Genomic DNA, 24,594 nt, shown 5'->3' with positions numbered 1-24,594 from the left:
AATTATTCCACCACACTGCCTCTTCCTCAACAGTAGCTATGCCATGCCAAGCACTTACTTAGCACAGTCAAGAACCATGATAAGAACTTTATGTTCATTTCTAAGTATGTCATTTCCTTCTAGCACAGAGTAAGTTTGCTGCAGTAAATTTTTCTAAGTGACAAAAGGGAAACATGATATACAGTGTAAACTTGGAGTCAAAGATCTGTGTTTTAATCCCCAAGTCTGACATCAGCTGACTTAATCTGGGCTCACTTTCCTTATCTGAATAGGGAACAATTATCCCTATTCAGAGTTGACATGAAGACCAAATGAAATAATATATGTGAATGTGTTTTGTAACTGCGAACCTCTGTATAAATCCAAGGGCTTATACATGTTTTTACTAGAAAGATCAATGCCCCCTTAGCTGGAAGCCTACTTTCCATGGCATAGTAGAAAAGTGGTCAAAAGCAGTCATTTCCATTGACATCTAATTTTGTTGACCAAAGTGAACAGTTTTGCTTTCTCTATTACATTTCTCTTTTTGTTGAAAACTGACAGCTCAGGGCCTGAGCAAACTGGAACCTAATTGGGTTGCCTATGTCTTCTTTTAAAACTTCTCATTCTCTCTGGCAGAATCCTGAGATTTCGTTGAGTAAGAGACCATGTGCCTGGAACGCAGGAGGTGCTTGCACTTAGGCAGGGCCTTGAGCATCTTTTCATTGAACCTGTCAGCTCCTTACAAAGAGGAGCCACCTGTTTTTAATCAAATAACAAGATTCAGGACTGCTCACAGATAAATGCCTTTCACCTCAATGTGAAGTCTTCCTTTAAAAAAGAGGGCCCTGGAAGAGCCCTGCAGCATTGGAAAGCCTAAGCAGAAGTTTCATCAATTGCTCTCTTTTTGCTGCTTCTTTTTTTATATCTTCTAACTTGAACAAATTTTCTAATCATTAGGAGGACAAAAATTATTAAATGTCTAGACAGTTAGAGAGGACAAAACTATTCATCATAAACAAGTAGAATTAATTTGAACTAACCTCCATTTAAATTTTGGATAGTCTCTCTTCTCTTCCGGAGCCAGATAATGTATTTTCTATTACCTTAAAATGATTTTCTATTTGGCCTATATAAATAAAAAGGGCAAGTGGTGATTTCCAAGTCTACTATGAGTTTCATGACCTGGCCTTGGGCAAATCATTTTCCCCATCTGAAAAATGAGGGTCTTTAATTAAATGGCCCCAAGAGTCCCTTTTAGTTCTGACATTCTGATATTCTAAACTGAATTAAAAGTGACAATATTTGGCTAAACTATGACCTTCCAACATGTCTGAGAATGTTTGCATTTTTCTAGCGCTTAATTCAAACATCTCCAGCAAACTTTCTAAATTAAGTTACACCCCTGGTTGGGTTAGCAAACCTTCATGCACACCATCCTTTCCAGAAGAACAGCAATTGTATGCATATATCCCTCATTACCATTCAAAGCCAGACTGTTCTCCCAGACAGAATCTATATCCTTGTATCTAAGCCATTGCGAGGGAACAGGCAATTAATCTGATGAAAGCAAAGAAATCTGAACAACAGCCCCATCGTAGTAACAGTGGGAAGATGAGAGTTGTCATTTTTTTTTTTTAGAAAACATTCAAATGACTTCAAACTTGCATTGTGTTCTGGAAAGTCAGATCTTAGAAACGAATGAATAAGTGATGTGAAATACTCATCCCCAGGCCTTGTTAAGCCACGATCTCTCTCCCCGATGATGGATGCGCTCAGTGCATGTCACTGTACATAAAGCAGATGGGCTCATGATGGATTGCCCACTGGGTCTTCTTCTCTGGAGATGTTGCTGCTAAGTTAGCAATGCATACGGTTTCCTAAGTGGTATTTCCCAGAGGCTCCAGCAGCTGGAGGCTATGGCTATGCTGCTTGCTCTTATCAAGACATGTGGGGTCATCTGGTTCTATCTAACTCATTCTCTCTGCTCCCTAAGCCTCCTTGGCTCTCCTCTTACCATTGAACACTTGGATACATCCTATCTCACCAAGAGCACAGCCCCAACACCAATGCCTAGAGATTCTATCCATGGTTTTCAGGAGCTTGCAGGGAATTCTGTACATCAAGGTGAATGGAACCTTTGGTTTTGACTACCGTAGACCCCACAGGAAGTGCGTGGCAATTGGCTCTAAACCACAAGCTGATTCCAGGCTGTTTAGGCCCCAATCACTCCCTTCACTTCTCCTTAGCATTAATCCTAGCACGAGTTACCCAAAGGGTTGAATGAATGCCACCATAGTATCCAAGATTAAATAACATTAAATTACTTAGTAAGAAAGTTGCTCTCTTTTCAAATTTATTTCAATCCTTCCAATAACCTAGAGGGGAAAATCTGAGTTTGGTACTAGAACATCTTTAAAACCTTCCTAATGCCGGCTTATCACATTTCTCGGCAAAGAAAGAGCAGGTCTCAGGTTCACAGCCTTGAGCAAGCAATAGTTATCTAGCTAGAATACAATCATTTTTACTTTTTTTATTGAAGGCTTTAACTTTTAAAACTAGCCCTTTTAAATAGTTTTTGTAATTGATGCAGGTCTGCACTTCCAAAAGTGATATTGCCTGTTTTATATAAAACATGTTTTTAAATTTAAAAAGTGAATGGATTTAGAGAAAAAAAGTGAAGTGAATAATTGTGTAGATGGTATGGGGAATCTTGCAAAAACCATGAAGGTGGAGAATGAGTGATTGAAGTTTGGGAAATGGTGCCCTAAGGAATCAGCTCCTTTTCACCTTCTCAAGGGCAAGAGGTCCCTCTAAGCCTCTTGCTCCTCCTTCCCTCACCCCCTTCTCTACTTTTCCAGCCATATCTCCAGCATTCATCTTTACATTCATGCTAAAAACAGTCAGCAGTGCTTCTTTAGAGGTCTTTGACTACAGAGATCATGTATTTCTTTTCTAGACATAACTCCCAGGAAAAAATTGCTTGGTTTCAGTTGTAAAATGTCTCCAATATGTTTTAAAGGAAAATAATAAGAGGTCTTTCCCAGAAAACTTTTCATCTCCCGTCCAAGCATGCTGTTCAGGAATTGGAAAGACAGAGTTGCAAGCTTACTGTTTTCAGTGGGTGAAGAGAGAGATTGGCCATGTAGGATTTGAAAGGTGCTAGAGAGGTGAGAGAAATAGAAGAGGTATTGTTTGTCTAGGGTCCACCTGGACAGGCTGCTCCTCTTCTTATTCTTAGTCTCTTCCCACCACTTCAACTGCACTCATGGACTTTCTTTCTGTGGCACCACTTTCTGCTACCTTTTATCTGATATCTATATCAATCTCTCTTTATCTATCTATCTATCTATCTATCTAAAATTTTTAACCAACTACATGCAGACATTTCCACTTCATATCCCAAGGCAACTCAAATTTGTCATATCCCCAAACACACCTATTTCACCACAAAATTAATTTTCTTCCCATATTTACTTTGTTCAACACCATTGACCAAAAGGCAGCTCCATAAAGATATCACAGTCCCCCCGACTTTCTCTTCATACGCCAAATAAGCTACTGATTCAAACTGCTCAATCCAATCCCTTCACTCCAATTCCTCTGCCGCAGGTTCAGAAAAGGCTGTCATCATTTGTCAACTGAATGTTAATTGACCTTTTTGACACAGGTCTCTTTTCCTTTATCTCAAGTAATCCTCCACGCAGATTGCTAACTTGCACCTGAAAAATAGAATCTGACCATGTCACTCCCCCGCTAAACAATCTTGTGGTTCAGGTAGTCTGTGGCTCCTCTCCAGCCATAGGGAACTAGGTGCTCAGCTGGTGGTTCTGTCATTCCTCGGTGCCTTTGCATAAGTTCCTTTGCTTTCCTGGGATGTCTTTTCTGCCCTGCTTTGTGTGGATATTTCTTAGTCTTGCAGCTTAAATGTCAGTTATCTGGACAACCTCACAATCCAATCCTTCCCCAGAAGGACCCCCACGCCATGAGCCCTCGTCTGCTAAGTCACTGATCCTATTGCATTGTAATACAGTGTTTATGTTTCTTTCCTTCAGCAAATGGCTAGTCTCTCAAAGTCATGGATCAGTGTCCCATACATACTTGGTGCTCAGTAGGTTCTTATTAAAGAAAGAAATGACTCTATTAACTAGGAGAGGGAGGAAAAGCAGTAGCCGACTTGAGACAGCTGTTTAGATTGTCCAGAAGTAAAGTCATTGTTACTATTAGTGTACACCACCACCCTTGGGTGAGGAAATGAAGGATTAAGCAAATATTCTTATTAGGAAGGAGGGCTTCTATGTAGCTGGTTCTCAATGGATCTTTTTAAGCTGAATGTAAGCCCATGGATTACCAGTTTTAAAATAACTGGAATGCCACATACTTTCAACAAGAGAGAACCTTCCTCTGATGACTCAGAGAGCTTGCTGCACTTTCATAGGACATTGAAACCCTTGTTCTTCCAGGCCATCAGACATTATTGCCCAGGACTTCTGTCCTAGCTGTGGTGGGAAAGGCAAAGTTTGACTGTAGGGAACCACAAAACTCCCTCCAGGTGAAAATATCTCCTTTCTCTGGTGTCTGAACTGTCCCAGTGATCTCTTTGGGAGGAGTTAGAACATCAGATCTTCAGGTTCTCTTGCTAAATGTCTAATGCTAAATATCAAAACCCAGGCTTGTAGGCACAATAATGCCTAAGGTGTCCACATCCTAACTCACGGACCCTCTGCATATGTGATCTTATTTGGCAAAACGGACTTTGCAGATGAAATGAAGTGAAGGACTTCAAAGGAGGAGAGCAGGGTGGGTTACCTGGATGGGCCCAGTGTAATCACAAGGGCCGCAGAGAATGAGGCAGGCCAGAGGATCAGAGTCAGAGAAGGCAATGTGACACCAGAGGCAAAGGTCAGAGTGCCGTGGTAAAAGCCAGGAGGTATGGCAGCCCCTAAAAGTGAGAGAAGGCAAGGGATGTGTTCTCTCCTAGAGCCTCCAGAAGGAGCACAGCTCTGCTGACACTCTGATTTACAGCTCTGGAGGACTTCTGCCCTCCAGAACTTTAAGAGTAAAATCTATGTTGTTTTAAGCCATTAAATTTGTGGTAATTTCAACAAAAGGAAATAAGTACACTCAGATTAAATCCTCATAATTGGAGGCCAGTTTATTTGACTTTAATTGATGATTTTTACAATGATAACAGCTGACGAAAGAGATCTGTTGGGCTGAAACTTAAGGGAAAGAAAGAAGAGAGCTACCACTTACTGAGGATCCATTATTTACTGATCACTTGAAGTACCTTTTGTTTTCACACTTAATCCTCACAATGATGAGATTGATTAAAGTACCCCATGTTACAGATAAAGGAACTTGTTGCTCAGGAAGGGTCAGGCACTTGCTCAACATTCAGATTAGGCAATTGAAGCTTAGAGAGGTGAGGCACTTGCACAATTATTCTGGAAATAGTAATTGCAACGGCCACAGCAGAACACAGTTCTGTCTTCCAACAAGCCAGATTCCACAGCATGCTGCCTTCCAGATGCCAGACTCATCTGAAGGGTATTAGGGCTCAGTGGAATGTTCAACTGTCACTGAGTTCCACTCAGCCAAGCGCATCATGAGGGTTTACATTGAAGATGTAGGCCCTAGACAGTGCTCCCAAAGCGTGGTCATGGACCATCTGCATTGGAACCTCCTGGGTGTCTATGGAAACTGGTTGCTGGCTTTCAGCCCCAAAGCCACTGAATCAGAGAGTGTGGGGTGGAGGATGGGAATCCGCAGTTGCAGCAAGCTCCCTGGGAAAGGTTGGTTCAAATAAAGCTTAAGGATTTTTTTAGGTAAAAATTCAGGGTCTTGAAAGAAGATAGTTGATTTACTAGAAAGTTTTGTGACTACCAGCCCATAAATAAAAAATACTTGCTTGTAAAATAGCCCTGAAAGTGGCTTTAGTTCTTACTGCATCTTTGGAAAGATGAATTACCTTTCTGCTTGGCTTTGATTTTAGGGTTAGATGATCATATATAGACCTAATTATATATGTTGGGTACAGGTGAGAATGGAGGCAAGGGCAAGGGAAGGAAGAGAGAGGAGAGGATTATTCATGGAGCAGGCATATCTTCTGATGCCTCCTGTTTCCAATAAGAGAAAAGGAGTCCCTCTCAGGCCATTCTGGGGCCCAGGCTTCCATTATGCAATACTTAGGGGATTCAGCTGTAACCGTTCCTTCCTCCCACCTCTCTCAGCTCCTCAGGCCTCATCTGAGATCAGAAACTGATTGGCAATTCAGGCTGACATTTTTCCCCCAACAAACGTTGAGAATAATTAAAGCCTAATTCTGCTCCCTGGCCAAGAGACCAAACGCTAAGAACGGCCCTCTGGTGGGTCCTAGAGGGTCAACAGCAGACATGTGTAAAAGGTGGGTGTCCAAATGCTGACCATTACCACTACATCCCCACTTCAGGACAGGGGTATGGTCACCCCTTGCTTGGGAACCAAGGACCATGCATGAGGCTAAATGCCATGCAGAATCTGCCACCACCACCCGCTCATTTTCTCAAACTCCACAGACCACCGGTTGCCTTTTTATTTGAGACAGAGTCTCGCTGTCACCTAGGCTGGAGTGCAGTGGCACAATCTCGGCTCACCACAACCTCTGTCTCCCAGGTTTAAGTGATTTTTCTGCCTCAGCCTCCCAAGTAGCTGGGATTATAGGTGGCCGCCGCCACACCCAGCTGATTTTTGTATTATTAGTAGAGACGCGGTTTCACCATGTTGGCCAGGCTGGTCTTGAACCCCTGACCTCAAGTGATCCGCCCACCTTGGCCTCCCAAAGTGTTGGGATTACAGGCGTGAGCCACCACACCCAGCCGCTTTTTTATTTTAATCATTATTGATGCATCCACTCATAAGTTCTTCTGGACCAGACAGAGAAGAACTTATGGATTTTGTAAAGGAGATTCTCTGCAAGAGCCTCCCTTTGTATCTAGCAACCAGCATTCTCGTTCCTAGCACGTCCCCCTCACAGTTTTCATATTCAGAGTATGATAAGGAGGCTCCCTGGAATGCAGGCCAAAGCCTCACAGCTGTGCACCCTGCAAGAGAAAAGCAAGGGCTTCACAACACTGAGGAGAGAGAGGCTCCAGAGAGCTGTGTGAACCACTTGAGGTTACACAGTTGGTGGTCTGAGAGTGCTTCTGGAAGTTTCCTTCTTGGTTAAGCAATTTGGCCACTGAGCTCTGGCCTTGCCTGCCACTTAAAGCTATTACCTAACCAGAGAAAAAGGCATTTCTCTAGAAATGCAATATGCACTCAGTCCTATGGGTTTAGCAACCAAGTTTTCACTTAAATTATTTAGTATTTTCCTTTCATCTGCTTATGACACTCTCCCAGCGTGGAGCCAGGTGAACTCTTGAGAACCTTGTCTTCCAGCCACAGTACTCCCTCTGGCCAGCAATGAAGTCCACAGAAAAAAATAATGATAAAGGCACACAGCGTATATGTTCTTTCTAGTAATCACAGATGCATTTGCAGCTCTCATCAAATTCCAACATGGACTGAGCCACACTATTTCAAATGCTGGGCCGTGAACGTCATAGTAATGCCCTCGAGCGTCTCCAAAACAACCAATAGCAAACACAGCTTAAATTGTCTCTTTGGGAAACAGCCATGAAGTTTGGGGTACATGTAAAATGTAAAACGTAAAATTTCTCTGAGTCCCAACAGGTGATTCCCAAGACATTTGTCTCTATTCCCTGATTCTCTTGAATGGCTTTGCCCCTTTCTTTTCCTCCCTAGAGTGTAAAGGAAAAGAAGTAGGATTTACAGCATCAGCAATTTATCTGTAATAAAAAATGAAACCTATTTTAATGCATTAATAGCAAAAGAGGCTGAAACATGCCATAAATATAAAGTTACACGAGTTGAATATTTCAGAGGAATAACAAATGAGTGGCTGCTGGCACAGAGGCCACAGGTGATCACAGAGTGATCCGATCTTTATTTCTCCATCAAGTTAGTGTAATAATCATTACCATTTGTTGAATCAGCCACTGCATTAGGCATTTTGCCCAACACTATATGTCTATCGTTTCATTCCAGACTCCTAACCATCCTAAAATGTGGATAGGATTAACATTCCCATTTTACGGATGAGGAAACTGAGGTTCAGAGAGGTTAAGTGATCTGCCCAAGATCCCAGGGAGCCAGGGCTCAAAACTAGGTCCTACTTTCAGAAGACTTTCCTGTCCCTTCCCCTCTTTCCTTGTGACCTTGCATCGTCAGTGAATGAGTGTGTTAACTTTCTCAGAGATGATCTACCCTTTCTGAGGGCGTCACATGCAGATCTTCCTGGCACAGAGTCACAGAACCCAAAACACAGATTTCTTTCAGAGACAGCTATCAGCAGAGATTTCTGCAGCTTGATCCCATTTACATATGTGCCAAGAAGAGAACCTGTGATTTTCTGAAGACCCAACAGCAGATAGATGCCCTAGGAGAAGGGGTAGACTTGCCAATTTGAAATAGCTGCAAGTTGTGAAGCACAAAATTAAACCCTATAAAAAATGAGCAAACTGGTCATTAAGAGAAAGTTTTAGGAAAAATATCCCTTCCAGGCTGGGGAGAGAAAAACATACAAACTAAAGTTCCTAAGATCCGAGACTGTAATTCTTCCCCAGAGATGCCTTCCAAAGTGTCATGATTTATCCAAATGGACAAGAACCAAACTACCCTTGCTGCATCCATTGATTCTTACAGCTAATTCTTTAAAAGAAAGTTGCAGGAGGTCAGTAAATCAGTGGTGCACCTGGGTTCTGTAGAAACAGGGACCACAGAAATGTTCCAACAAGAGATGAAGAAGAAGTGGAGGGGAATTTGGAAGATGGTTTGTCTTCAGGGAGACGCCATGAATCATTCACTTCTCGGCCAACTTGCTTAGAGTGTAGTTGATGGCAGTGGCTTGTCGGCATGTCTCTTTATAAAAGAGCAGGACCCACTGCTGAGAAGGAAGTGCAAAATGGCTCACTGGAGACATCAGCAGCCTACACCAGACCCAAGATTGCTGACCCCAGATATTATCTTCAATAGGCTGCCTCCTTAGAAGGTGAGCACCTTTTTTGGGTATGCAGCCTCCGTCTCAAGGCTGCCCTGAAATTGAGAAAGAGTATTCCAAGGTGGACTGGTCAGCTGGTCCATAAAGGGTCCCCCATGCACCCCAGCCCCAGTTTAGGTCTGGTTCCACAGGGGACTGTGTGGTCATCCAGGAGCACCAGGCCTTGGCCACCACCTCCACCCCCACCATCCTACATATTTTGCAGTCAGAATTTCATACAGATGCAGATTACTATGTTCTTTCAGTCCAGTGCATCTTAGTGTACAAGCTTTGGGGCTAGACTGTCAGGGTTCAGATTCTGACTCTGTCACTTATATTTACATGCCCTTGGCAGAATATTTAACCTCTTTGCCTCAGTTTTCTCATTTATAAAATGAAGGTAATATTATTTATCCCATGGGACTGTGAGAATTCATGAGAGAAGGAGTGTAAACGTGTAGCATAGTGTCTAGCACATAGATTTCATTCCATAAATGACCATCATTCTTTTTATCATAATTTTTATTTTTGCACATTTAAATGACCATGTGTCCTAATCTAATGTGGCCCAGGTACTCTCTTTTTGTTTCTTCTCCTTAGAATAAAATGCTGGAAAGAGTTAGGTCCATGGCTAAAACATTTGATCCTTCTTTAAACCGAAAATTCAAAGGACTAGGTATCAGGAAACTAGGTGAATAGACTGAATGTTTGTGTACCCTTCAAATTCAGATTAATTCCTAATGCCCTATGTGATGATATTTGGAGGTAGAAACTTTGGAAGGTGATTAGGTCATGAACTTGGGAGTCCTCGTGAATGGGATTAGCGACCTTATAAAGAGAACTCAGAGAGGTCCCTCTCCCCTTTCTGCCACGTGAGGACACAGCAAGGGAATACAGCTGTCTATAGACCAGGAAGAGAGCCCTTACCAGACACCCAACTAACAGCACTTGGATCTTCAACTTACCAACCTCCAGAACTGTGAGAAATAAAATGTATGTTACATATAAGCCACCCAGTCTGTAGTATTTTGTTATAGCAGCCCAAGCAGACTAAGACATAGGGTTTTGATTCTGCTTGTAACTTACAGTGTGACTTCCCTTTGCCAACTTGCTTGTCTGTTTAAATGGGCAACAACCTTCCTATCTTCCTGGGCTATCATGAGGATAAAATAAAAACACAGACCTAATGCTAAATGACGAGTTAATGGGTGCAGCATACCAACATGGCATATGTATACATATGTAACAAACCTGCACAGTGTGCACATGTACCCTAAAACTTAAAGTATAATAATAATAAAATTTAAAAAGATAAAAAATAAAAAAAGAGGAAAAAAAACACAGATCTAAAATACTTTGCAAATTCAAAAGTTATATACAACTGAGAGGCTTCTGTTATTTCTTTCTACATCAATTTTTATCTTCTTTTGGCTCACCCAACTTCAGCTTACCCAGCCAAGATCCTGCATCCAGAACCTCACTCTGTTGTTTGCTCATGAGCTTATCTATTTTTTGCTATTTGTTACTCACTGTTTCTTCTTCCAGACAAGTCATGACTTGGGGCTCTTGCTGCTTCCAATTTCTGCTTTTCAGCGAGCATGATGGCTGGAGCACTGATCTGTAAGCTAGATTAGTGAGGTACCCCCAAGAGGGAAACCTGAAAGTTCTTACCATTTCTGGTTTACACATAGCTCACTCTCTAAATGCAATGTGGCTCCGTGTTCAGACATCTCCTTGGAGGTGAAGGGCTCTAAGGCTCCTCAGGCAGTTAACTGAGTATCCCTGAACCACAGGTCCCATGTCCCATGCATCCTCAGGAAGACCAACTCACATACCTTGAATGCCCTGGACTATCTCAAGGGCTTGTGTCCGGAATCTTGCATTGTAACAATTTCTTAACTACTATTTGCCCTCCACTGTAAGCCAGGGTTCTGCAAACTCAGCACTCTGCATCTGTCTTCCTTCTTAGGATCCTGCATGGAATATACAGCATATGTAAAATATGGATGGTGGAAGATGGTAAGGATGGGAGGGTACAGAGAGTAGGTGGAAGCAGTGAAAGCGAGGTGAGGTCAGAAAAGTTATTGTGCTATCTGGATCGTTGAGCTGAAACCCAAAGCAGAGAGTCTTTCCCGCTGTCTGCAAACAAACCTCTGCTAAGAATGAACTTCAATTTTCACCAAGTTGGCAACTTACTCCTTTTTGCAAGGGGTTGCTGAGCATGGTGTAGTAGCTAAGTAGGAAGTAGAAACGCATCTTCTCTTTTCTACCCAGCCTCAAGATAAAAAGCAGATGAGAGGGCTCTGTCCCTCCCCATTTATAAGGCAGCTGCCACCAAAGCAAAATATACTCCCTCTCCTCCCTTCCAAACTGTAGTGTGTCAAACAGATGAATAAAAAGAAAAGTGGCAATTTTCCTTTATGTTAATAAATTGCTTTGGCCTAAAAAACATTAATCAATTTCTTTCCGAAGCACATACACTTCTCCATATTCTGCTATTTGCCTGGCCTTGAAAAGAAAGTTACTTTCAATCCCCTTTAAATTGTTCAAGACCAGTGGGGGCAGTCACAAGAAGGGAGTGGGGAGCTCCCTAAATCCCAGTGATTATAATGGAACCCTGCTGTGTTTCCATAGAAACATAAAGAGTGTATTCTTCCCTGAATGTAGATGGTGGGGAGGGGTAAGGAGTGATGCTGCTGGTAAGGTGTGCAGCTACTGAAGAGCTGAAGGTTGATGCAAGAGGAGCTGAGATGGGAAGGCAAAGGACCTAGTGAGGAAGAGTGGAGTGGGCCGAGACAGTGTTCCGTGTGCAGTGATTTCACGTGTTATTGCATCCAATGTGCACAGCCAGCCAGCGAGGTAGCTAGTGTAACTCCCAAGTTCAACTGAGCCATGGGAAGAGAAGAAACTTGCCCAGGGTCACCCAGCCAGGAAGTGCTGCAGCCTCCATTCAAACCCAAGAGCATTCAACTCCGGGGCCCTCACTCCATCCTCTATGTTGGGCTGGGCTTCAAGCTGTGATGGTGAGACAAAGTTTCCGTTCCATCTCCTGGTCTTTTCTACCCAGGCCGGCCAGTTCTATACACATTCTGGCATCATCCAGAGCATTAATATCATTTTCTTTTTGAGATGGGGACTCAATCTCTCACCCAGGTTGGAGTGCAGTGGTGCACTCATAGCTAATTGCAGCCACAATTTCCTGGGCTCAAGTCATCCTCTCACCTCAGCCTCTCAAGTAGCTGGGACCAGAGCTGCACACCGCAACACATGGCTAATTTTTTATTTTTTGTAGAGATGGGGTCTCGCTATGTTGTCCAGGCTGGTCTCATACTCCTGACCTCAAGGAATCCTCCCACCTGGGCCTTTCGAAGTGCTGGGATTACAGGCGTGAGTCACTGCGCCCAGCCTATTTTTCTTAAACAGGTATTAGGACACTTGTAAGTCTTGTCAAACTCAGCTGGTTTGTTGTCATTGTTTGTTTATTTGAATTATGAAGTCAGAGACACTTCACATATAAAGAGAGGAAGGCAGTTGGTGCACGTGTGTGTTCAAATAATTTGGTGGAAGCATATGGATGAAGAATTGGAAAGTAGGAGTAGTTGAGAGAAATAAGAAGTATATTTTGAAAGCAATTGTTTAATCACCTATCTCAAACACACTGGGGACAGTATCCACATCTGTCTAACTTACTGTTGTGTTCCTGGAACCTGGTACAGTCTCAGGCCCAGAGCAGGATGGACTGATGATGGATGGAATGTTTTGTACAAGGAAATCTTAGACTCCTAAAATCCTAGAGGGGGTACCTACTCTCTTTGGCTCCATCTGGTACTCTATGATGAAGATTGTTTTTCTGCCACAGTAGGGAGGGCAGGGCTATTTCAGGAGCTAGGAGCATTGTGAATATAGATGTTCCCTATCTGCGAACTATGTGTGTTCCTGGTGCTAGAGGGGTGAGAATCAGAGCTTGCAACTCACCATTTTAAAGTCCTTCCTTGCTGCAATGCAGGGGTTGCCTAGGCTCTCAATCCATCTCCTTCAGTTTCCACTGGGGAGAATGAGGTAAAGGTGGTGCAGACAGAAACCCACTCCACCCCATCCCAGACAAATAGGGGTGCAGTACCAGGTGATGCCTTCCAGAAGTAGGAGACTGTGATGTTATGATTATATATATGTGTGTATGTGTGTGATCTATGTGTGTGGGGGGATCAGTAGATAGAGACAAATAGATGCTAGAAGTAGATACATAGACGATAGATAATGATAGATGATAGATGGACAGATAACAATAGATGACAGATAGATGATAGATAACAATGATAGATGATAGATACATGATTAATAGATGATAGATAAGATAGATGATAGAAGGAGGGATGGATGGATAGATAGATAGATAGATAGACAGACAGACAGACAGACAAACAGACAAATTTTCACCCATGGTTCCTGGCTCATAACTCCCATAGCCCTTGTTACAATCTTTTGTTATCATGCTGGGTGAGTTAGGCCTCAGAAGCAGGCCTCAGGAAACAAGAGTCTCTCTCTCTGACCTTCTCCTGTCCTCCTGTCACCTGCCTAAGGCAGGACTCTAATCTGATTGTGGGTCAAGAGACTGATTCCAGAGTGGGTCCTGCCCATGCCCTGGAGGAAGGAGTGCTACACAGGGGGCCGAAGCCCCCACACTTCGCCCCACGCATCCCTTCATCTGTATCCTTTGCAATATCCTTTATGATACACCAGTAAACGTAAGCAAGTGTTTCCCTGAGTTCTGTGAGCCACTCCAGCAAATTAGTCAAACTCAAAGAAGGGGTTTTGGGAACCCCAACTTGAAGCTAGTCAGTCAGAAGTTCCAGGGTCCTGGACTTGTAAGTGGGGGGAACAAAGGGGAAGTCTTGTGGGATTGAGCCCCCAATCTATGGAATCTGATGCTATCTCCGGGTAGATAGTGCTGGAACTGAATTGGAAGACACCCAACTGGTGGCCACTGCTTGGTAGTGGGGAGAAACTCCCACACATTTGGTCATAGAAGTCTTCTTCTGTGTTGATGGTTGTTGTGGTGTGAGAGCAGAGGAAAAACATGGTTTGAGAGTTTTTCCTGAAATAGAGACTCCTGAAATAGTCAGCATGTGAGTCTGCAGATGCCTCTGCCCACTGGCCTGGCAAATTCTGGGCTTTGGCTAGAAGGTCTCTAACAGCTACTGATGCCAGCACTGAGGACACAGAGTCACTGGATTAGCAGTTCCAGGAGGCCAGGGAGATTGTCTGCCTACTATTCCTTCCTCAGCAGCCAGAACAGAGCCTGCCACAAAGAAGATGCTCAATAAATGTTTGTCAAGTGACTGACTGAATACTTGGTGCCTACTCTGTGCTGCGTGTTGTATATGCACATGGCATTTAAGCTTCACTGAGATCCTTTGCATAGGCACTACTCATTTTGCAGACGAGGACACAACAGCCTGGAAGTCGGAAATGACTTCCCCAAGATCTCACAGTGAAACTGTGGAGCTTTGCTTTAAAAAACACAGCCTATGTTTCATCCATAATATAACAATTCTAATTTAATATAATAATGGCCTATAGGTCATCCAGCCAGGATTATGTCCCCATAGGGAGGGCCAGGGAGAACAGAAAGAGAAGGGATGTAAGTGGAGGAGAAGCAAGCCTGGATGAAAAATACAGAAACAAAACAATCAGATACCCTTTCCTCGTGCTCCCTAAGAACTAACACCCCATCAGTCTTGCTATAAAACAGGCCCCCTCGCCCCTCTGACTCTTCAGCCCTGCTTCTTCCATCTCGGAACGCTCAGGGATAAAGCATCCTTTGGGGCTTCATTCATCATGAATGAACACATCGAAAAGCTTAAGGTAACAAACACATCGAAAAGCTTAAGAGCTTTCTTATAAGCATCTTGGCACTGAAAACTCCTCTGTAAGTAAATCCTCCTCGTGGAGGAAAGTGGACAATTAAGGACAGAGGGAACCCATGCTCAGCCCACAGGGATGTCTAAGAGGATTTGTTTTTTCTGCCCCGGCTCTCTGGGTTCTGGGGAGGGTGAGCCAGAGTGAGGAAGCAGGCTGAGAGCTCCTTAGGTCTGCTGGCCTGACTCCCAGACATGCAGAGGTCACAGACAGCATCAGCACCCACTCCCCACAGGCCAGGCTTCTTTTCAATGCCCACCTCCCCTGACCTCAGGGACCCCTGGTCCAAGACAGGTTCACTTTTACCTCCTCAATGTTTGTGATAATCAGCACGGGACAATGCAGTCCGCATGTTAATGACACCAAAACACACAAGTAAAATAGCCAACAACAACAACAACAACGAAAAAGAGGTTGGGAATGTCCATCCATCAGTAGAGGAATATTTAAATACATCATATTGAGGAATACTACAAGGCAGTCTTACATGTAAAGCTCTCCAAGACACATCTTGAAGTTGAGATGCAATTCAAAGAGCAAGGCATAATATATTGGTAGAAATTGTGTTAAGGATGATGATGATAGCGGTAACAGAAGCTAACACATATGGAGGACTTAGTGCACGCCAGGCACTACTCTGAGCATTTCATTTATATTATCTCAGTTTACACACATTAATTCCAAAGAAAGCCTTTGAGATAGGTGCTCATGTTACCTCCATTTTACAGATGATGAAACTGAGCTGTCAGTTTTCTTGTCTGTTCCTCTGTATTATCTCAATTTTTTAATAATGAGACAGTTTTCATGCATAACATATGCCAAAACCCCATTAATGATTAAGAGAGAGACTGGAGCCAATATTTACAGAACACTTGCCATCAGGTCTCACTGACCCTTAATAACATCCCTGTGAGGAAGGCATTACAGGTGCCAATTCAATCAATGAAGAACTAGAGGTTCAGAGAGGTGGCATCACTTTCCCAAGGTCAAACAGCCAGTAGGTACCTAAGGATCTAGGATTTGATCTCAAAGCTCATGCTCTTCCATATTAATTGGGGCTGAGTGATGCTAAATCAGTCTGTGCTGATTCAAATTTACTTTCTTTCCTTCCTCTCTGTGTTTTTCAGTGTAGAGTATGATTTTCGGCAGCAGGAAGGCAGGTTCCATGAAGTTTTGCAGAGTCTGGAGGAAGCAGAGCCAGTTGAGGAGGCATCGCCCCCACCAAAGTCCCCAGCAGAACCCCCAGCCCCGGAAAAGCAGGACTTAAGGCGGAAAACCAAGAAGGTGAAAAAGAAATGCTTCTGGTGGATCTGAGCTGGTTGGGACCATCCCCCAGCCCCCCATCTCCACGTACTTCCCTGAGATGGGAATTCCACTGCACTTAAGGCCTGCCCTGCTTCTTTGCAAAGGCCCTGGGCTGTGAGCCCCTTGGCCTGTGAAACAGAAGAGCCTTGGAGCTGATGTAGCTGCTGCTGGACACCTGACCACCATCCTTACCTGAGCGTGTGCCACTGCCTGCTGAGGGCTTCACAGACACTAGAGTGACCACTTGCCAAGTTCCCTGTCACACTCAGCCAGAACTCATGCTGAGTTGCAAGTCCAGATTCCCACCACGAGCAAAACCCCACACTACACCTTCCAACACCTCCAAGATGCCAAGCACTTCCTTCCCATCCTGGGTTCATCAACCCAAAAGAAAAAAGTGTTGTGCAGAGCAGGAAGATAGAGGGAGGTTATAGGTTATAAGCACGTACCATAGAAAAAAATGAGATAAACTGGCAGTTTTCTAAGATATCAGCATACATAATAAGCACAAGAGAAGTGGGCAGGGCATAAAATGCAAGATCACCCTGGTGTGTTGGGTTGTTTTCCTTTTTAATTAGCCCCTTGATCCCAAATTAAGGCTCTGTCATCTCATGGTGCATGCACCCTTCTGCCTGTGGCAGAGTCAGGCCACCCCAGGGTATAAACTTGTTGGTGTGGCTGTGCTGGATAAGTGTAATTCAAAGAGGATTTCAGCAGTTGTAGCTGTTCCAGGGCCCACCCTAAACCATCATGCTTCTTCCCTGCCTGGGGCCTGAGACCACCTGGCAAATGGGTGGAATCTGTTTTCAGTGTGAACTTTAAGACTCCATAGTTAACTTACCTGCAATATTTAAAATCATGAGATCCAGCAACCTGTCCGTCAGTTACATCTTATGAGTAACATAGATAAGGCTAAGATGAAACACAACATTGTTTCTCATCCCTTCATCCCAGAAACAGCCGTGTAGATAGGTTCAAACATATATTAATCGACACCGTCTCCCTTCCTGGTGACCAGGCAATGGTCACCTGATTGAAAAACTAGCAGGACTGTGGATGAGGATATAGTTTCTTCTATTTGAGGTTTAAATATCTTTCCATCCCAAAGTCTGAGTTCTTCAAGGTCTGGCTCATTCTGTTGACAAGACCTACATACATGTAGATCCAGTCAAACTTGCATGGCTGAACAAACTACTAAAGTAATATAATTAAGTAATTGCTATATACTCTTGTGGATGAGGGGTAGGATGGAAAGGCTCAGATTCCTTCTGGTTGAATTAAATTCTCTATCAGCATGTGGTTAGATTGACATTGCTAGAAAGGGAGCCTGAAACTAAACATACATTAAACGAAGAAGGTATTTTGTAATTCCCTTGGCTGAAGATCCAGTGTCTAAGCTAGAATATTTGCAGAGCACAGCATCCTGTGTGTTCGTGGGATGTACCTACCCCACTGCAAATTGAGCCTAATTGAGCAAACCACTCCGATGGTTTCACCTTCCCCTGTCATAGTGATGCAGTGCACAAAGCTATTTCAGTGAGAATGAAAGGGAAATTTGGCAAGGAATATCAGCTTGCACTATTTAAGTCTTGGAATGTCATTCAAGATGTTCTTGTTCTGTTTCTAGTGTAACGTTTAAGCCCACAGAATGAGACTGGAATATATAGCGTCATGTTAGAATTAAGATAAATACACTTGTCATACTTAAGAAGCCACATTTCAATAAGATATGCTACCACTGGCTAAAAGCCACAGATTTTTTTTTTTTTCCTGTATCCATAAGATCAACTCTCAGTTGGCCCCAGCAATGGAAAAGAACAGAATAGAGGATAATCCAATAAAGTGAAATCATTTGGGACCTCTTATGTAATTTTATCTTGTAGTAGAGCTTCCATCTTAATTTGCTTTGCTCATGCTAATTTCATGTGAATTTATATTCTCGGGCATCATGCTAGAATGTAAATAACCCTGTTCCTAGAATTAAGAGATCCAGGCAACCAAGCAGTCTATCCCACTAGCCTTTGGCAAATGGCTTAAATTTCCCGGCCTGTTTGTCCATTCTTGAATAGAGACAAGAACATATGCTTTCCTACTTTATAAACTCTTAGCACGTTCCACATTATGTGAGCTGAGTGACTCAGAGCTGAGCTGGATTACTGGCCAAAGTTAGCCTGGCAAGATAAAGAGATGTTTGAGGTACCTCACACAAAATTAATAAGCTCATGTGGTCATAGATATGTTTCCAGTTGAGGCCCTCACATGAACCCTTAACTGAATTAAATAAAACTAGGACTAGAAAATGTTGACATTTTCTGCACTTCTCCAACAAAAAAAGAAAAAAAGGAAAAAAAAAAAAAAAGAAAATGTTGACATTTCTAGAAATACAGCCAAACAAGGCTATACTGATTCTACACCAAAGCACAACACCGCATTGCTTGGGCCACTGACCTGAAACTGGGAAGGAGTTCTCTTGTGAAAAATTGATATTTAAAATCATTATGAGGAAATAGGATTCCATAAACATTTTCTGGATGAACAAAAATGATCGTCTCTATGTTTAAAACACCACACACACATATACCAAAACTGCATACTCACTTATTCATGTGAAAATCACTGCTTCTTTGTAAAATATTATGTAACATCTACCAAGATATTCTACAGAAATGCTGTACTTGAGGTTATCTGGTTTTCTGGAGACATATTAATTTAGCAAAAATTACTTTTATAAAATTGAAAGGAAAAAGACCAATACATCAACTTAAATTGCAGGAGTTTATGTAGCTGCTTTCTCTGTAGTTTAAAAAGCAATGCATAAATGCGTACTCACTATCCTTGGAACTTAATACCAGCTCATCTATAGAGCACCTTCTTAAAGACGACGTACTGATGTAAGGTTTTGTAAATTTCTAAACTGTTTTAAATGGGATATTATCTTTTGCAATAAACTTACATATTTTTTCTAGGTTTTAAGACTCCATTACTAGCTTGGGTTGATTTCGGTTATAAAATGTATGCTTAAGAAGGACACCTCAATGGTCCTAAGGGCAAGCATGGCTTTTATTATAATTGCTTCTATATATTTCTAAGGGAAATAAATAAAGAGCAGATTCAGAACTTAGTGTCACGACGATCACATGAAGCCCTGTGTGTCCCGTGAGCAAGGGAGGCAGTATGAATCAATGGAGAGCTGCTCCCAGCCTCATTTCCATGGATGCACATGTATGATTTGTATCATTATGCTCAGACACCTGAACTCTAATTTATTCAGTACTTTTCTTTAATTATTTCCCCCTTAATTTTTTTCCTTAAAAGGCAAATTTATATCACCAATGTGAAGAAAAACAATATCATGTTCCAAAAATAGAAGATGAAATAAAAATATATCTTATTAAATTCTTCCTAAACCCTGTTGCTATTGAGGCTGCTAAGCCTGAGACCAGCTCTCTGTGAAGACGGGATATTAGCAAATATTCAACACATACTAAAGCCACATTCACACCAAGCCCATTCTCTACTTGCCTAAACAGGATGTTCGAGAGAGAACTGAAAAGAAAACAACTTACCTGTCATGTGATTCAGTATTCTTTTTCCTGCCTTCTCCACAAACCATCTAAAACCAGCTTGGGTTTACACCTGGAGAGTGAGTCTCCCACTTTGGGAAATTTCAATTTAGAGAAACAATAACAAAAACAAACCCTGGACATAGAATCAGAAGTCTCGGGTTTGACAGCATTCTGCTACCTTCTTTTTGCTGCATAACCTTGAGCAAGTTACTTAGCTTCTGTGAGCCTCTGATTCCTCTGATATACCCCCTGCCTCCCAAGAGTGCCTTGACAATGAACTGAGTGACAGCCAAGAGCACAATGTAGGGTACACATTGGGCCAGGCGCTCAACAAGCACATATTCAGTCATTTCTGGATTGAAGTAAATTGGGAGAGAGAAAGGAAGATACCTCCGTGAAGCTGCAGTGGTTTTCAGAAACAGGTTTTTCTCGGGGCAAGGGAAGAACACTTCCTGTGGGCGCAATGGCTCACGCCTGTAATACCAACACTTTGGGAAGCCAAGGTGGGAGGACTGCTTGAGCTCAGGAGTTTGAGACCAATCTGGGCAATGTAGTGAGACCCCAACTCTAAAACAATTAAAAAATTAGTCAAGAGTGTGGCTCGCACCTCTTGTCCCCACTACTCAGGAGGCTGAGGCAGGAGGATAGCTTAAATCCAAGATGAGGAGGCCTGGAGTGAGCTGTGATCATGCCACTGCACTCCAACCTAGGTGACAGAGCAAGAGTCTGTCTCAAAAAAAAAATAAAAGAAGCATCCACCAGAAACCATGACAATGAATGTTAAGTAATAAAGTTGTCCATGATTCAAAAGAGCACATGGACACATAAAATACAGCACAGCTCTCTGGGAATTAAAGATTCTTGTTGTGTGGAATCATATATCCTAGAGGTGAAAGAGACTTTAAGAGCCAGGTCCCTTCCATTTTAACACGAGTCAACTAAGGAAGGCTAAATGATTTGTCCAAGGGCTTATAGCAATCCTGTGGGGGAAGTAGGTGTTGGGAGCAATGTGGTTGGTGGGTGGAATGTGTGAGGGGCCAGGGCCATTCCAGGAAGCATGAGGCTAGACTTGAAACCCGTTCTTACCTTCATTAGCTGAGCTGAATCCTCAATATAACCTTCACTTGAAAAGGCTCTTATTTTAAGCTGCTCAAGGCAACTTGCTGTATACTAAAAATGTATTTCTTTTTATAAATGCCAAGAAACAAAGATGTTTTATGATCACTACGCCCATCAAGCATTGCTTGCAAGAAAAAGTGCGGGGGACAAATCCTAATCCAACACTGTCAGCATTCGGCGCAAACCACGTTTGACTGGTTTAATGAACATAATCCCATTTTTGCGTACTTTCACCTCAACTTCCTCCCCATCTTCTTTTCACCAATTTACAGCCTAAATTTCTATGGACCATATCATACCACCCCTACTCCTGAGGTTTTGCAAATGTCTAATTTCTCTCTGCCTCCTACAGAACTCTCAGCCCATAAAGAGCAGGGATGCATCCGTTGGCAACACACAGAGTTTGGTTCTCTCATTGCCAGACTAAGCCAAGTTCTCAGGTCAGCGTGCCTCTCCACTGTGGGCATCCTGTTCTAAACCCACTTCATTTCTCAACTGGCCTCTGCAGAAACCTCCCCAATAGGTCTCCCCACATGCAATCTCTTCTTTTATACTTACTTTTTCAATATATTTTGAAACAGGGTCTCACTCTGTCACCCAGGCTGAAGTGCAGTGGCACTATCACAGCTCATTGCAGCCTAAAACTCCTAGGCTCCAGCAATCCTTTCACCTCAGCCTCCCCAGTAACTGGGATTACAGGTGCTTACCACCACAACCCACTAATGTTTTTTTTTTTTAAATAATTATTATCTGTAAAGACTGAGTCTTGCTATGTTGTCCAAGCTGGTCTCAAACTCCTGGCTCAAGCAATCCTCCTGCCTCAACCTCCCAAAGTGATGGGATTACGGGTGCACGACACCATACCCAGCCCCTCTCTCACTTCTCAAATATCTTCTCCACATAGCAGCCGAAGCAATCATTGCAAAATTTGGATGGGAATAACGTCACACTCTGACTTAGAACTGTTCAGTGGCTTCCCAATATACTTAGGAAGTAAGACCAGGTATGTTGCTGTGGCCTGAAGCCCTGCACATCCTGCCCTGCCTCTCCTGTAAGCTCCCATCACAGGCCCTTCCGGTGTTTGTCTTCCAGTCTCAGCCAGCCTTCTTGGCTTTCTTGGACCTACCATGCCTTCAGTCCGTAAAGGCTCCTGTTCTTCCTACCTGCAATACTCCCCACCTACACCACCCTCCCTGCCCAGCAGCTCTGTTGGGGTTTCCCAGGTCATGCCTCCCATGGCTACCACCAACTCAGCCCAGACCATGCCAAATACCCCTCTTAGACATTTGCCTGGCACAAGGGACCTTACCATGGAAGTCCTTGGTGCAGTTGTCCTTGTACATATATCTGCATCATTCTTTGATCAAGGTATCTATCTAGACCGAAGTCCTCCTAAGGAAGGAATCTTGCTTATTCTTGCTTGCCTTTGTATCTCCATCATGTACCACAGTGGGGTTTAAATACTCGTTGCAGAAATAAATTAATGAGTACATTAGATTCAGTGGGCATATACCAGTTTATCCCTGGTCCTTCAGTCCTCATATTGGATGGTACCATAGTGAGTACAGTCCCAAATGATATATGGTATAAATCTATACATAAAGAAACAATTCTCTCTATCCTCATTCTGCTCCCCACCAAAACCAAAAGGATCTTCAGAAACTTAACACTTATCAAATATAAAACCAACGTATATAAAGGGAATACTTATCTTTTTGAGAATATCTGCATTCAAGTTATTTCATAGTATATTCCCAAAATGATTGATGGGTTATTTAATTCCTAGAATTAAATGACCTATTATTGTGGTTTTGGTTTATGTACGTGTGATTTTCTTTTTTCTTTTCTTTTTTTTTTAGTTTTGTTCCCAGAACAAATAACCAGTCTTCCCCAAAGAGAAACTTAAGTCTCTGAGGAATAGAAAGAGCAATTTTTCCATCTTCTCACCATCATGCCCTAGTCTCAGCTCTTTATAGAAATTAGGGTCTGCCACTGGTAATATGCCCAAGGCTTCTAACTCTCCTGACGTCTACATGGCATTCAGGACCCAGGAATAAAAAGACACTAATGTTTGCTCCCAGTACCCTTCCCCCTGCCAAGATCTTTGTCGTGAATATTGATGGTCCAGTTTAACATTGTTTCAGAATAAATTGTCATCATAATTAAATCCCAATGCATTCTGCACATTTTACCAAGATACTGCCTTACCATATCAAAGAGTAAATGACTTTTGAAATTAAAGCAGATTCTTAACTATTTTCCCTGTAATGTTTCTATGAAAATGCCAGAATTTATTACATGTGACCTAGTCCATTCTGGAGAAAATGCAATTTAAAAGAAACAAGGTCTAACTAAAGGAATATTTTGGGCAAAGCATTTTGCCTTGGCTCAAAGCAGAACTAAAATGAAAAGACAGTAAAATCGCACCAAAAGATTATTTGCTTGGAAGCAAATAAGAGTTTTATTATCATAAATGGCTTTCACAAATCTTAGAATCCGCAAGTATACTATATTAGATTTTACTCAAATGAAACCCATATGTTTGCTCCTGACAAAAACCTTTATCTCTTAAATCATTAGTTAAACATGGTGACCTCTACTTGGTGCTTCATCTTGGTTTCCCAGGTAGCAGACACAGTGCTATGATACCCTTGGTTATGCTGACAGAAAAGCCTTCTTGCTCATGAACCAAGGGCTGAGTCATATTAACTGCTGAACTTGAGAGTGATTCACACAGTTTTTCCACTGAGCACACCAAGCCCGATGAAATTCAATTCTACAAACAGAAATCACGGATGGGTGATGGAGGTGATGAGAAGTTACTTGCTGGTGTCATTGTCTTTGGTGTGCTTTTTTGTTTTAAAATAAAAAACAATATACCTTCAGTAGCTGAGAGTCAGCGATCAAAGGGAACAAAATCAAAGCAACACAAAACATCAGCACTCATAAACTTGGGCTGCTGACCTGGAGTGGGTTTCAAGGATTGAAGCTCTACCTCATCTCCACTAATATGCACCCCTCAGCTCCAAAAATCTCAGATGAACCTCAGTCTGTAATCACTTTTTTCAGTAAACAGTCATCAAGCCCCTTATCTCTGCCAGGCGAGGTGCCAAGGACACTGAGGGGAAAATGCAGTGCAGACACTACCCTAGTACCAAAGAGCTCAGGGGCTGGTGGGCAGCCTCTGACAATAAGCAGGTGTCCTTTTCTGATTCACCCCACCTGAACGTCACATTGCCTCCTTTTGAACCCATCCAAATGCTATTCTTGTATTCTGATATGGTTAGGCGTTGTGTCCCCACCCAAATCTCATCTTGAGTTGTAATCCCCAGATATTGACGGAGAGACCTGGTGAGAGGTGATTGGATCATGGGGCCAGTTTCCCCCAGGCTGTTCTCATGATAGCAAGTGAGATCTCATGAGATCTGATGGTTTTATAAGGGGCTCTTCCCCCTTCGCTCCTCACTGCTCTCTCTCTCCTGCTGCCATGTGAAGAAGGCCCTTGCTTTCCCTTTGCCTTCTGCCATGATTGTAAGTTTCCTGAGGCCTCCCCAGCCACATGGAACTGTGAGTAAATTAAACCTCTTTTCTTTATAAATTACCCAGTCTCAGGTATGTCTTTATCAC

The 24,594-nt window shown here is 42.7% G+C and overlaps 2 protein-coding genes across 6 annotated transcripts in view; one reads left to right on the top strand and one right to left on the bottom strand.

The window, feature by feature from the left end:
- INSYN2B (inhibitory synaptic factor family member 2B) overlaps positions 1-19,247 on the top strand; it is a 118,809-nt gene extending 99,562 nt beyond the window's left edge. For all 4 annotated transcript variants that reach the window (XM_054487365.2, XM_054487366.2, XM_063665343.1 and 1 more), the window contains one exon: positions 16,105-19,247. In XM_054487365.2, the coding sequence (XP_054343340.1) occupies positions 16,105-16,291 (187 nt within the window). In that variant the 3' untranslated portion in view covers positions 16,292-19,247. The remainder of the gene's footprint in view (positions 1-16,104) is intronic.
- The window catches only part of DOCK2 (dedicator of cytokinesis 2), a 442,257-nt gene that overhangs the window by 199,725 nt on the left and 217,938 nt on the right, over positions 1-24,594 (bottom strand). The gene's annotated exons all lie outside the window — the stretch shown is intronic.

The sequence above is a fragment of the Pongo pygmaeus genome, chromosome 4 (assembly GCF_028885625.2).
Source record: "Pongo pygmaeus isolate AG05252 chromosome 4, NHGRI_mPonPyg2-v2.0_pri, whole genome shotgun sequence".
NCBI classification, from domain to species: domain Eukaryota; kingdom Metazoa; phylum Chordata; class Mammalia; order Primates; family Hominidae; genus Pongo; species Pongo pygmaeus.
Note: the sequence above shows the minus strand (reverse complement) of the source record. Positions and strands in the feature narration are given on the sequence as shown.